At 34.0% G+C, this 11,899-nt stretch overlaps 1 protein-coding gene across 1 annotated transcript; it reads left to right on the forward strand.

The window, feature by feature from the left end:
* Nucleotides 1–2,209: 2,209 nt before the first annotated feature.
* Nucleotides 2,210–9,299, forward strand: LOC113402666 (vacuolar protein sorting-associated protein 16B). Its single transcript, XM_064218749.1, has 11 exons — nt 2,210–2,369; nt 2,784–2,925; nt 3,271–3,455; nt 4,769–4,905; nt 5,226–5,253; nt 5,493–5,643; nt 6,693–6,829; nt 7,319–7,408; nt 7,772–7,927; nt 8,433–8,558; nt 9,127–9,299. Exons 1-11 carry the CDS (start codon nt 2,301–2,303, stop codon nt 9,145–9,147), a joined length of 1,242 nt encoding a protein of 413 aa, XP_064074819.1. The 5' UTR covers nt 2,210–2,300; the 3' UTR covers nt 9,148–9,299.
* Nucleotides 9,300–11,899: the final 2,600 nt, after the last annotated feature.

The raw sequence follows: 11,899 nt of genomic DNA on the forward strand, positions 1-11,899 counted from the left end.
GTTACTTAAAAAATGGCTGACTCCCATAAAAACTTTCAACCCTTATTTCACCCCCTTAATGGTAGATTATCTAGAAACGCTTAAATACGTATCTACTCATTTTTGATCAGTATCTCAAAAATAAAGTTTCATGTTTGTCACTTAAAAAATGACTGACTCCCATAAAAACTTTCAACCCTTACTTCACCCCCTTAATGGTAGATTATCTAGAAACGTTTAAATACGTATCTACTCATTTTTTATCAGTATCCCAAAAATAAAGTTTCATGTTTCTATCTTAAAAATGACGGACTTCTATACAAGCTTTAAACCCTTATATCACCCCTACGTGGGTCCAAATCCAAAATTCCCTCCTGAGTGGGTGTCATGATATGTTATTTTATTAGTTTATATAAAATATAAGTTTTATGCTTCTAGTTCTAAAAATTCTAAACATGACAATACTTTCAACAACTTACAACCTTTCATCCCCCTTTTCAAACCTTTACAGCACTTTTTTCCTAATAAAAAGTCTATGTCGTTTCTCAGGCTATGTCTCTCAGGATTATTTGTGTACCAAATTTCATTTAAATCGGTCCAGTAGTTTTGGCGTGAAAGCGAGACAGACAGACAGACAGACAAAGTTACTTTCGCATTTATAATATTAGTATGGAAGTATGGATTGTTATTTCAATCGCTAGAGAGCTCCGATAATAACCGCGTCCGATCACTGCTAAATTCAAAGTGCTACAGGGAGAACCGCGGCCTCCGATGCGCCTATAGCACGCTCCCGCCATCCCGGCCGGCCGGTACCACCGCAAACGCTACGTTCCGCAATTTTTAAATCTGTAATATCTTCGAAAATATTCATTTAAATCATATGCTGTAAAGGGCCATATAGATCAATATTAAATCAACAATGTATTTAAGGTATTTCATTGGATAAGGATAAATGCTGTATAGATTAAAATCGCTTCGAAAATTAGCCAATATTTGTGGTAAAAAATAAATAACAAAAAATATTATTGTGGGTTATCACTTACAGATAGACACATAAGATCGAGGACTTTTTTGTAGACATTTTTGAGGTGTACAATTCTGTAGTACATTATTTTGATCTATCTCATAGTGTTCAGACAGCGTTTGCAATATATGCGCAAAAAATGTGTCTTTTTACGACATCACATTAGAAACCTCTAAAATTATCAGTGTTTATCTACTATATTGTCCACGTATTATACATACAAAATCATTCACTTTAAATCACTCCATCTATTAAAAAATACCTTATCAAAATCCGTTGCATAGTTTTAAAGATTTAAGCATAGACAGGAAAAGACAGTCAGCGGGAAGCAATTTTGTTTTATACTATGTAGTGATAACAAATAGGTACAACTTACACAGTTTTCACTCATTATGAAATACAAACCGCTATGTCCCTGCGTTTTAAAACTGTAATATCTTCAAAAATATTCATTTAAATAACATGCTGTAAAGGGCCATATTGATCTATATTGAATGCACAATTTATTTAAGGTACCTAATTGGATAAGGATTAATGCTATATTGCTTAAAATCGCTTCGAAAATAAGCCATTATTTCTCGTAAAAAGTAAACGATAAAAAATGTTTATAGTGGGTTATCTTTAAGAGATAAGACATATACCATTGCGGATTTTTTATAGACATTTTTGAGGTGTACAATTCTGTAGTACATTATTTTGATCTATCTAGTAGGGTTCAGCCAGCGTTTACAATGTAAGCGCAAAAAAAATATAAATTTACGACATCACATTAGAAACTTTTAAAATGATTAATGTTACTTAACTATATTGTCTATGTATTATATACAAAAACCTTCCTCTCGAATCACTCTCTATTTAAAAAACCGCATCAAAATCCGTTGCGTAGTTTTAAAGATTTAAGCGTACAAAGGGACAAAGCGACTTTGTTTTATACTATGTACAGATAATTTGCATTTAGGATAAGTGTATTATCTATGGGTGCATCCGAGGCATGTCGCTAGTTTTTAACAAAATAAATATAGCTATGAAATGTTTTTCATATTTAATCTCTTTATCAGTCTTTTTTTTCTTTGCCAAATTATTTCAACTATTTCAGCTTTTTAAAGATTTTTGAATTTTGGAGTAATCATTACGTGTGGCTATTATTTTTGCAGTTGACAACCTGTGCACCTTTGCCACAAATGACAAATGACAAATGTCAAATTGACAATTGATGTAATATCTTGTTTATTTACTTTTGTTATTATATTATTAATTTGAGTTTTTTATTAGAATTTTCTAATTAATTGTCGCGATAATGGCTGACGATGACTATTGGAATACTAGTGAAACTAAAACTAAAGCCTTTAGCTTTGACGATGATGTGGTTCGTAGAGATTTTTCTATGAACATTCTTATTTACTTCTTGCTTAGTATATTATTGTTATTTAATTAGATTTTGATAAATTTCGGCTACGGAAGATTTAGATATGATGAGATGTTTGTGCGTTATATTAACTAGGGAACTATTCCGCCCCCCCCCCCTTCGTTCATTATTGAACGGGTTAGCAGTTTAGTTGTAGAAGTAGATAGGATGCAGTTTAGTTGCGGGACCAAATGATTTATATGCAGTGTAGAACAATCAAATAAATTGTTATTGAAATTAACCTAAGATTTTAACCCAGGACCTTCAGAATCTGCAGCCTTATATTATAAGCTAACTATTAGATCAATTTTACCATTAACGTATTTAATATATTAGATATGACTGTTTTAAGTATGTTTATAATGTTACTTCCAGTTAACTCCTCAAGAAATCCTCGCTATCGGTCAAAAGTCTTACCCAGGACAATCGGAGAATGTGTTCACTTCAACTGTTAGTAATGCTAAGACAACACTTTTACCTCTGTCAAGTTTGGTTTCATCTAAAGTTTTGGATTTAAGTGAGTATTAGTTAAAACATTTGATTTTAGTTGACTAAAAATAATAAATTTGTTCACACTGGCTCACTCACCCTTCAAACCGAAACACAACAATACTGAGTACTGTTGTTTGGCAGTAGAATATCTGATGAGTGGGTGGTACCTACCCAGACAGGCTTGCACAAAGCCCTACCACCAAGTAAAAGACAGTAAAGTGTACACACTTATATTATAGGAAGCTTTGCACTCCAGATGGTACCAACCCATTTTCCAGGGGATATAATATTAATCTTGTTTATTACCATTAGGTAAGATGTCAGATGTAACACATATACAACTACTCTAAGACTCGTTCGTTTATTGCAGTTCTGTTAGCACAATCTGGTAAAGATCCAAAAGATAAACCTGAACCAGAACAAACAGTGGCGGTGACTTTAAAGAGATTAGTCCTGGGTCGAAGCTTCCTACTGCATACCCACCGCAGCCTGAAAAGTAAAACTGAATTACTGGATGGGGCCGTAGCAATTGGTGATGGCAATGCTATTTTAACTGTAAGCATTCATTTTATAGTAACTAGTTTCAGTTCATGGCTTTGTCCATGTTTAAGTCGTCATGTGTTGGGTACCCTATGTATAAATTTCTGTTTGATGTTTTTATGTGATTGAATAACTAAGCATACAACCTTATCATTTATAATCATTACCATCTTTACCCTAAGGGCACACGGCACACGTGCCCAGGGGAGGGGCATCCTAAGAACCAACAATTTCTTTCACAAGTTGACTGCTATATATATTTTCAAAATTGCCATATTTGTAAGAAATAACTAACATATAGATCAAAGTATTAGTGACGATAGTCACTCAGTCAGTATAGTAACAAAAGTTGAAAGATATAGACGTGCCATAACGAACAATCAGATTCCAAAAAATTTACGAAAATTACCGCACCGTTTATTTGAAACTAAACTTAATGAATGTAGACGTATTTTTAAAATTAAATATAAGTTGTTTCATTGTTATTTTGTTAAATATTTAATTTTATTAAATATCTAGCAAAGGTTCCCCAGCTTGAGATGGCTCTGTTTATAATATTAGTAGGCTCGACTGCCTCATTGTGAAGTCGCTAGATAGAAGGCCTTAGATCCTTGGGTTTTACTTTGGAAAATTTCTCGTTAGCACTTGAAGTTGTATGTGTGTACACTCCCTTGCCTTGCCTTGAAAGTACATAGAACCGTTGTTCCTGCCCCTCTTTCCGGTCGTATCGGATTCGCCGTCCTATTTGATTATGAGAGTGAGAAAATAAAGAGTCCACCTGTGTTTGCGCACATACCTAACTGGTCTCCCTTGAGATTGGAAATCGGTCAAGACGACATAATTAGTAGGTTTATTAGTAAAGTACTGCTGTACTTATTTACTTTTTACTGTTTGTGTTTTCTCCAAGCGATTCATTTGTTTCATCCATCCTCCTGCTCTCATCCCAATTTTATTTGGGCTCGGTGCAGCATGTCTTCTTCGTCCATACTTCTCTGTCAGACGTCATCTTACTAGTAAAATTATTTCCAGCCATATCGTTTTTCAAACAATCCATCCATCGTTTCTTCGGTCGTCCCCTTCCTCTATATCCATCCACATCCATGCTCAAGAGCTTTCTCACAACATGGTCCTCATTCCTCCGAATAACATGCCCATACCATGACTCGGTTATCGGTTCCACTTTCAGACTTCCTCTTACGAACTCAATCCTTACTCTGTCCATTTGTGTAAGACCACACATTCATCTCAACAATCTAATCTCCTTTACAGGCAGTTGTCTGTCATTTGTTTAAAAAACAAAATCAAACACATTTTTAAATATATTCTAGGTGGTTCTCTTCTTAATTCAAACACTGAATAAGAAGCTAGTCTATGAGCTGCTATCATCACGGCCGTTAGCGTTGAATCATTATATCAGTTTCCTCCAAACAGAAGGAAAAATTACTGACCTCACCGATTTACTTACGTAAGTTATTATTTAAAAAAAAAACTAAATAAACTCACGTACATGTTAATTGTTATTGGTCTACTTTAATCCTAATTTATTTGGATTAAGGTGTCATGAGAATTTTACTTTAAAACTCTTTGGATTTGAACATCACCTGTATACAATAAATGTTTATAATGCTTATATATATTACATAATAATATAAAACAATAGTTTAAAAGCATTTTTTTCAAGTTCAATTAATTGTATACAATATAATACAGAAAAAATATTATATCTTTCCATATATTGTTTTATATTCTTTAAGAATTTTTAGTAATGGTATGTTTCATTTTCAGCATGCCCGGAAGAAGTCCAGAAGCCGCGGTAACCATTATAATTTTTATTTCTGTGTGTGTGTGTTATGAGATATTTGAGAAAATGTACCTTTTTAAAAATATTTTATGTATAATTTATTTTCTCCTGTACGGTGCACCACAATATCACAATTATGATACACCCCTTGACATGCAAAATCTTTTTCCATACTTAGTTTTGAGATTGTATTGGCTTGAATGAATTTTGTTTTATTTTCATTTCCATTGATTTATTTTGATAATTTTCAGGTTCATCAATTCCAACATATAGTGAAGACGCAAGGGAACAGCGTCGAAGGATTGTTGAGGAAACTAAATAATTTGTTATCGAATCATTTCAATCAACCCGGAGTTGACACTCATCAGACTAAAATGGTCACAGACTATGTTAAATTATTAGGTAAGTTATAGTCACAGATAACAAAGAAAAATAGTATCTATGAATGCTGTTTATTTTACTTGGTGGTAGGGCTTTGTGCAACCCCGTTTGGGTAGGTACCATCAGATATTCTACCGCCCAACAGCAGTACTCAGTATTCTTGTGTTCCGGTTTGAAGGGTGAGTGAGCCAGTGTAACTACAGGCACAACGGACATAACATCTTAGTTCCCGATGTTGGTGGCGCATTGGTGATGTAAGGAATGGTTAATATTTCTTACAGCGCCATTGTCTATGGGCGGTAGTGACCACTTACAATCACGTGACCTATTTGCTCGTCCGCCTACCGATATCATAAAATAATAATAATAATAATGTACGATACTAATATATGACCGTCGTCGGCACCAATTTTGGCCACGGCAGCCAATGTCAAGGCATATCAGCCAACTACGCAGGACATATTATCGTGCACAACTGTGTGCTCAAACACAGGTGCACTCTCTATTGACTCACCCTCATAATCCGATGGGACGGCAAATCCGACACGATCGGATAGATCAGATGCAGGACCAACGGCTTTACGTGCTTTCCGAGGCACGGGAGTGTACACTTCCAACTTCTAGACTGCGGGCTGTTACTGAGTTTTTTTTTCTATCGAATAACCCAATAAATTTTTACTAGCCCGACTTGGGGTTGGTCTAGTGACTGAATATAAGACCGCAGATCCTCAGGTACTTATTCATGATTTATTTATTCGAAACACCATCGGCATATTCACAAAAACAATGCAATCAAAAGTACACGGTACACCACTACAGGTATTTACAGCACTATTGAATTACAATAAAAAGTAATACATTATTAAATTAGTAAAAGAAACTAAAACAAGCACAAACTCAGAAAAAAAGATATATATAGATAGATATAAAAGATAGATTTATAATATCAATAATATAACTAAGATGATTGAAGATCAAGTCCTAAATAAAAATGTCTTAAGTGTAAACTCTGATAATATGTACATGGTGTTCCAATATAAAAAAATGTGTTTTTAATATTGTGTTTAAAGAATGGCAGAAATGCGCTAACAAAACGGAACTGAACAACAAGTCAACGTTACATTGCTTGTCGTATTGTTGTACTCATCATTGGAACGAGGGGGCGGGGAATATGATGTCACCGCTCACGCTTTGCCAACGACAACAGGTATATAACACAAGATCTCTCGAATTAAATTCGTCTCACTTTGTTTTTTTTTTTTGTAGGTTGAAAAGTAGTAGCAGGTATTATTTTAGTATTATCTTAACAATTTTTTTTTTTTCGGACTATTTCTTTGCCATATGTAAACATGCATGTTCTACTTTTATTGTTGTTTTTCATTCATCGGTTCATTTAAGTTCAGTATCAGTTTGTTTTTCGAGACCATGTTCGTATAATGCCTCTAAATAAAATACAGGATTTTTTATATTAAACTGATAACTTCTTATGGCAATTTTTCGATTAACAACCAACTAAAATAAAGTTTTTATTATTGTTACCTCTTCGTTCGTAATTTATGAACTGATTTAGATTTATTTCTCCCATTTAAATTTGAAAAAAAAAACAATTTAACGCCGGTTACATGTTTTTTAATTTTTTTATTTGTATATGTTTGCCACAAATACTATATGTGACATTGCTATATTTCTATTTCAGGTGACGCCATTACAGTACGACTGGGTGGTTTTAAACGTTCACGCGAACTCGAACAAATGGGACATCGTAGAGTCTCTTTTCACGAAAAAAGTAAGTATTATTCTTAGATAATACAATTAGAACTTAGAAATAGATAAAATATTAATATTGTAATTTATGTATTGCCATAGGTAATAATTGCTTTTTATTGGTTAAAGTTGGCTTAAAAACTTTATGAATGTATCATAGGAGACAGTTAAAGTTATTTTCCAAGAACTCTTTGTAACATTTTATTAATTTAGTTTTTTTTAAAAAAGTTGTTAATATGTTTGGCAACAAATCATAATGCGTACCTTCTTTTAAAGTATTATAAAGTTAAATAGCTTATGTTACATCTGAATATCTCAGTATTTTGTAATTTAAGTGTAATGTAAACTATTCTCTCTTTCATTTGTATCATGGCAACACTAACAGGACTGGCTCGGTCGTACAACGGTTTCGTCTCACATACCGATGGAGACACTCCTATCGAGACTGAGCGAACTGTCCGCCAGCAAGCAAATGTTGGCGACTTGCCTCAACAAGATACATAATTCAGAGGATCGACTAAGATTAGCGCAAAAATATAAGGTAAAGTAACGACCGCTGAATGTCCTACTGCTGGGCTAAGGCCTCCTCCCCCCTTTGATGGAACCATATGTGGCAGAATTTCATTGAAATAAGTTACATGCAGGTTTCCTCGTGATATTTTTTTCACTGTGACACACAAGGCGTTATTATAAGGACAAATTGAGCACTTGGATATTGGTATACCCGCAATCATCGGTTAAGATACTCGCGTTCTAACCACTGGGCCATCTGGAGATATAAAGGTGATTACTAATTAATTTAAAATGATGCAATCGTGAACTCATCTTGGCTCCCAAAAGTAGCTCGCGCATTGGTGTGATGTAAGGAATGGTTAATATTTCTTAGTGCTAATGTCCATGGGCGGTTGTGACCATCAAATACCGTCACCTACCATCGTGTTCCATCAAGTGGCCTAATTTCCACTAGAGTAGCGTGTTTTCGTTATATAGTATAGTATTTCAAACGTCTTATTAATCTTCAATTATAATAAGTATAAACTTTTCAGGTGCATTCCGTTGTGATTGAATCACTCGCGAAACAGAAGGACAGGTCGACTCTTACGAATTACAAGATGACCTTGAATCCTCAGTCAGAGGAGTACATCCTGGCCGATAACACGCTCAGGGATGCGGTGAGTATGAAATACTTTAGCAATGAGTGTAGACTCGACGAGAGTGATCTGGCTTGGGAACAGGCCTCCCTCCCTTCTATCGGGCCAGTTTGCTAATAAAATACGTGATATCCAGTCTTTGTTGTCTTACACAGTCAGTAACCTGGACTGCGATACTTATCTCAGTCCAGACTCAAGTAATATATATATAATAAACTCAATTAACAAAATTGTATTCTAACTACGAAAATAAAGATTGAAATTAAAAATTACGTCATCCTTATTCACCTCTTGCTCGCACACTATGTCTGTCTATAGTCGCACGTTGCTCGGTGAACAGAACAGACCAAAAAACAGCGTTATCGTCTGGGCCTTTTTAAGTTACCTTTTTTTTTTATTGTGTAAGTTATGACCTTTTGTGAGTCCGATAGATTCCTAATAACATTTTATTAAATTATTGTTTATAATTTAATAACGTAAATTGTATTGTATTGTTGTGTAATAAAGTCAAAATTCATCATTAATTTACTTTACTCAATGTATTATTACGAATAATACATTTAAGTAATATGTTTTGTTTTATTTTCAGTCAATAAAGTGGAAAAATTGAAAATAATCTCGATCCTCGGTAGAAGAATTGTGGTATTTGGTCTAACTAAAGTTATATGTCAATCTTACTATGATTATATACTCGATTATTAAACTTTGAATATCTTGATCAACTTAAAGTTTAATATAGCTTGATGTAATTTTTTTTTCAAGCGATATTACAATTCGAATTTAATTGCGTCTAACGATCACCTGTATATAAAATTAAAGTATTACTATGAGATATGATGACGACCTCCGTGTGTACACCGGTTTTCATACGCCACTCCAAGGTCCCGGATTCGATTCCCGGCCGAGTCGATGTAGAAAAAGTTCATTAGTTTTCTATGTTGTCTTGGGTCTGGGTGGATGTGGTACCGTCGTTACTTCTGATTTTCAATAACACAAGTGCTTTAACTACTTACATTGGGATCAGAGTAATGTATGAGATGTTGAGCAATATTTAAAAAAAAAAAATTAAGAGCGTTTATGCCGAAATAGCCGTTTAAATTACATTTTAAAGGCATTGTGAGCTAAATATTTTTCAGTTACATAAACAAAAAACACTATACAAAAGCTTAGTCTCTTATTAATAGAATCTATTGATAAAAAATCCTTACTGATAGACAATTCACTTTTTTTAATGCATGTGAGGATGTACTCGAGTGAGGAGTTTAGTCTCGGACATGAGTCGGTCCAAACTAAGAAAGCGCTTCTTTGTTTGTTGTGCAATATATTATATATTATCTGTATCAGCTCGCACTAGAGGGAGACGAAGATGTCATTCTGTTCTTATCACTCCCTTGATTAATTGAGATTAATTAGATAATACTCCATTCTTTGTATTTAAATGCAACAAATATTATATATTATATAATCTGTTCGTAATAAAATATGTAATCGTTTAATTATAATCAGTTCAAGTTATTATGAATAAAATTAATAAATGTTTTGAACAAAATTAAGTTATTTTATTTCCGTCTTTCCATTCAGATGTTTGCGCTGATATATTAAATTTTTAAATACAAGTTAGATAATTATATAAATATATATAAATCTGAACTGTTTTTATGGCTTAATGCAATCTTATATTTGCGTTAGTTTGTATGATTCGCTTATATGATTTTATGAGCAAGTCACTTAACTTCCCGCTTCGACCCTAAGGGAGCAGTTACAAATTCTATAAACAACATTTTTTTTTTTATCACATTTTATATTCCTTAACAGATAGCAAAGAATAAAATACGCAGATACGTAGTTTATCATAATCACTGAAACTGTTTTGGTAGATATAATCTGCCCATAGATATAGTAAAATGGCGATTGAGAGCCGAGACGGCCCTGTGGATAGAACGCGTGCATCTTAACCGATGATTTCGGGTTCAAACCCAGGCAGGCACCACTGAAATTTCATGTGCTTAATTTGTGTTTATAATTAATCTCGTGCTCGGCGGTGAAGGAAAACATCGTGAGGAAACCTGCATGTGTCTAATTTCAACGAAATTCTGCCACATGTGTATTCCGCCAACCCGCATTGGAGCAACGTGGTGGAATATGCTCCAAACCTTCTCCTCAAAGGGAGAGGAGGCCTTTAGCCCAGCAGTGGGAAATTTACAGGCTGCTAACGCTAATGCTGACCATGATACTGTACTTTTAGAACTGTAGGTGGAAGACGGTAGGGATAGAAAAAATGATGAGAATGTCATTACATCACCTATCCCGTAATATCAGAATGAAAATGAAAAATGTATTCTACCGTTGGCATTAGACGTAGAATCTATCAGCAGGGCCGGATTTAAAGGAGTGCAACCGAGGCAAATGCCCTGGAGCCCCCGTAATAACTTTCGACGAGTTAACATTTTTAATGCAATACATGTTTAGATATTTAGATATAGTCAAATTATATTAATAGTAATATTGCAGTATTGCTGTTTTAAAAGTTATCGATACAAAGAGTTAATAAATTATAAACAAACCTTACTGACAGAAATTAAATTATATATATATAAATAACGATGTACGGATGACGAACCCTACTTCTCTGTTGCCCCAGGGCCTCCAGACCTCCAAATCCGGTCTTGTCTATCAGGAAAAATATTTTATCTAACAGGAAATCGAAACCGAGATAAGATTAAACGAGTAACAAAGTCTATTCATAGATTATTTTGTCCGCCATTTTATTTTTTTCCTATTTTCTACGGATATTAACTAAACAGGAAATAAAGTGCAAGCGTGACACAACTCTAATCACATATTTTCACATATAAGATCGAAGAGTATAAGACTATAAAAAAAAAAACTAAAATACTTGTAGACACTTTAGATACTTGCACTGCTTTCAGAAGTCGACTTTAGTGCCGCCTTAGGCACTGAAAAGTTCCGCCGCACGAAACGTAACACATTTTCGAAACTCCATTTTTAAATAAATAAAATGGCTCATTCTTCACAGAAACTTATGTATTTTTTTTTTAAATATTCATATTTTAGAAGATAACAGCATTTTCGATTACGCGGACTTTTTTTCTCATACTCCTATTTTTTACTGAAAATTTTCCACCCTGGGCACCCCCGAGTGTGAACCTAACGCTGGATGAGTGAGAGTGTTAAACTGCTAAGTTCCAAATTAAGCTAGATACTTGAGTTACGAGACCGTCGTACCAAATTCCGCCCAATAGATTAATGTCGTTGATAACGTTTAGTGACTAAACGGATTTTTATTATTTCGCTTTTAGTTGTTCCGTAACGATATGTTTTATCTTTAATTCAACATATTA

Source organism: Vanessa tameamea, chromosome 24 (assembly GCF_037043105.1).
Source record: "Vanessa tameamea isolate UH-Manoa-2023 chromosome 24, ilVanTame1 primary haplotype, whole genome shotgun sequence".
Classification (NCBI taxonomy): domain Eukaryota; kingdom Metazoa; phylum Arthropoda; class Insecta; order Lepidoptera; family Nymphalidae; genus Vanessa; species Vanessa tameamea.

Coding starts and splice junctions, on each gene's coding strand:
- LOC113402666 (XM_064218749.1), top strand. CDS start 2,301: ATGGCTGACGATGACTATTGGAATACTAGTGAAACTAAAACTAAAGCC. Junction 5,254..5,492: donor GAAGAAGTCCAGAAGCCGCG/GTAACCATTATA, acceptor GATAATTTTCAG/GTTCATCAATTCCAACATAT. Junction 8,559..9,126: donor ATAACACGCTCAGGGATGCG/GTGAGTATGAAA, acceptor TTTTATTTTCAG/TCAATAAAGTGGAAAAATTG.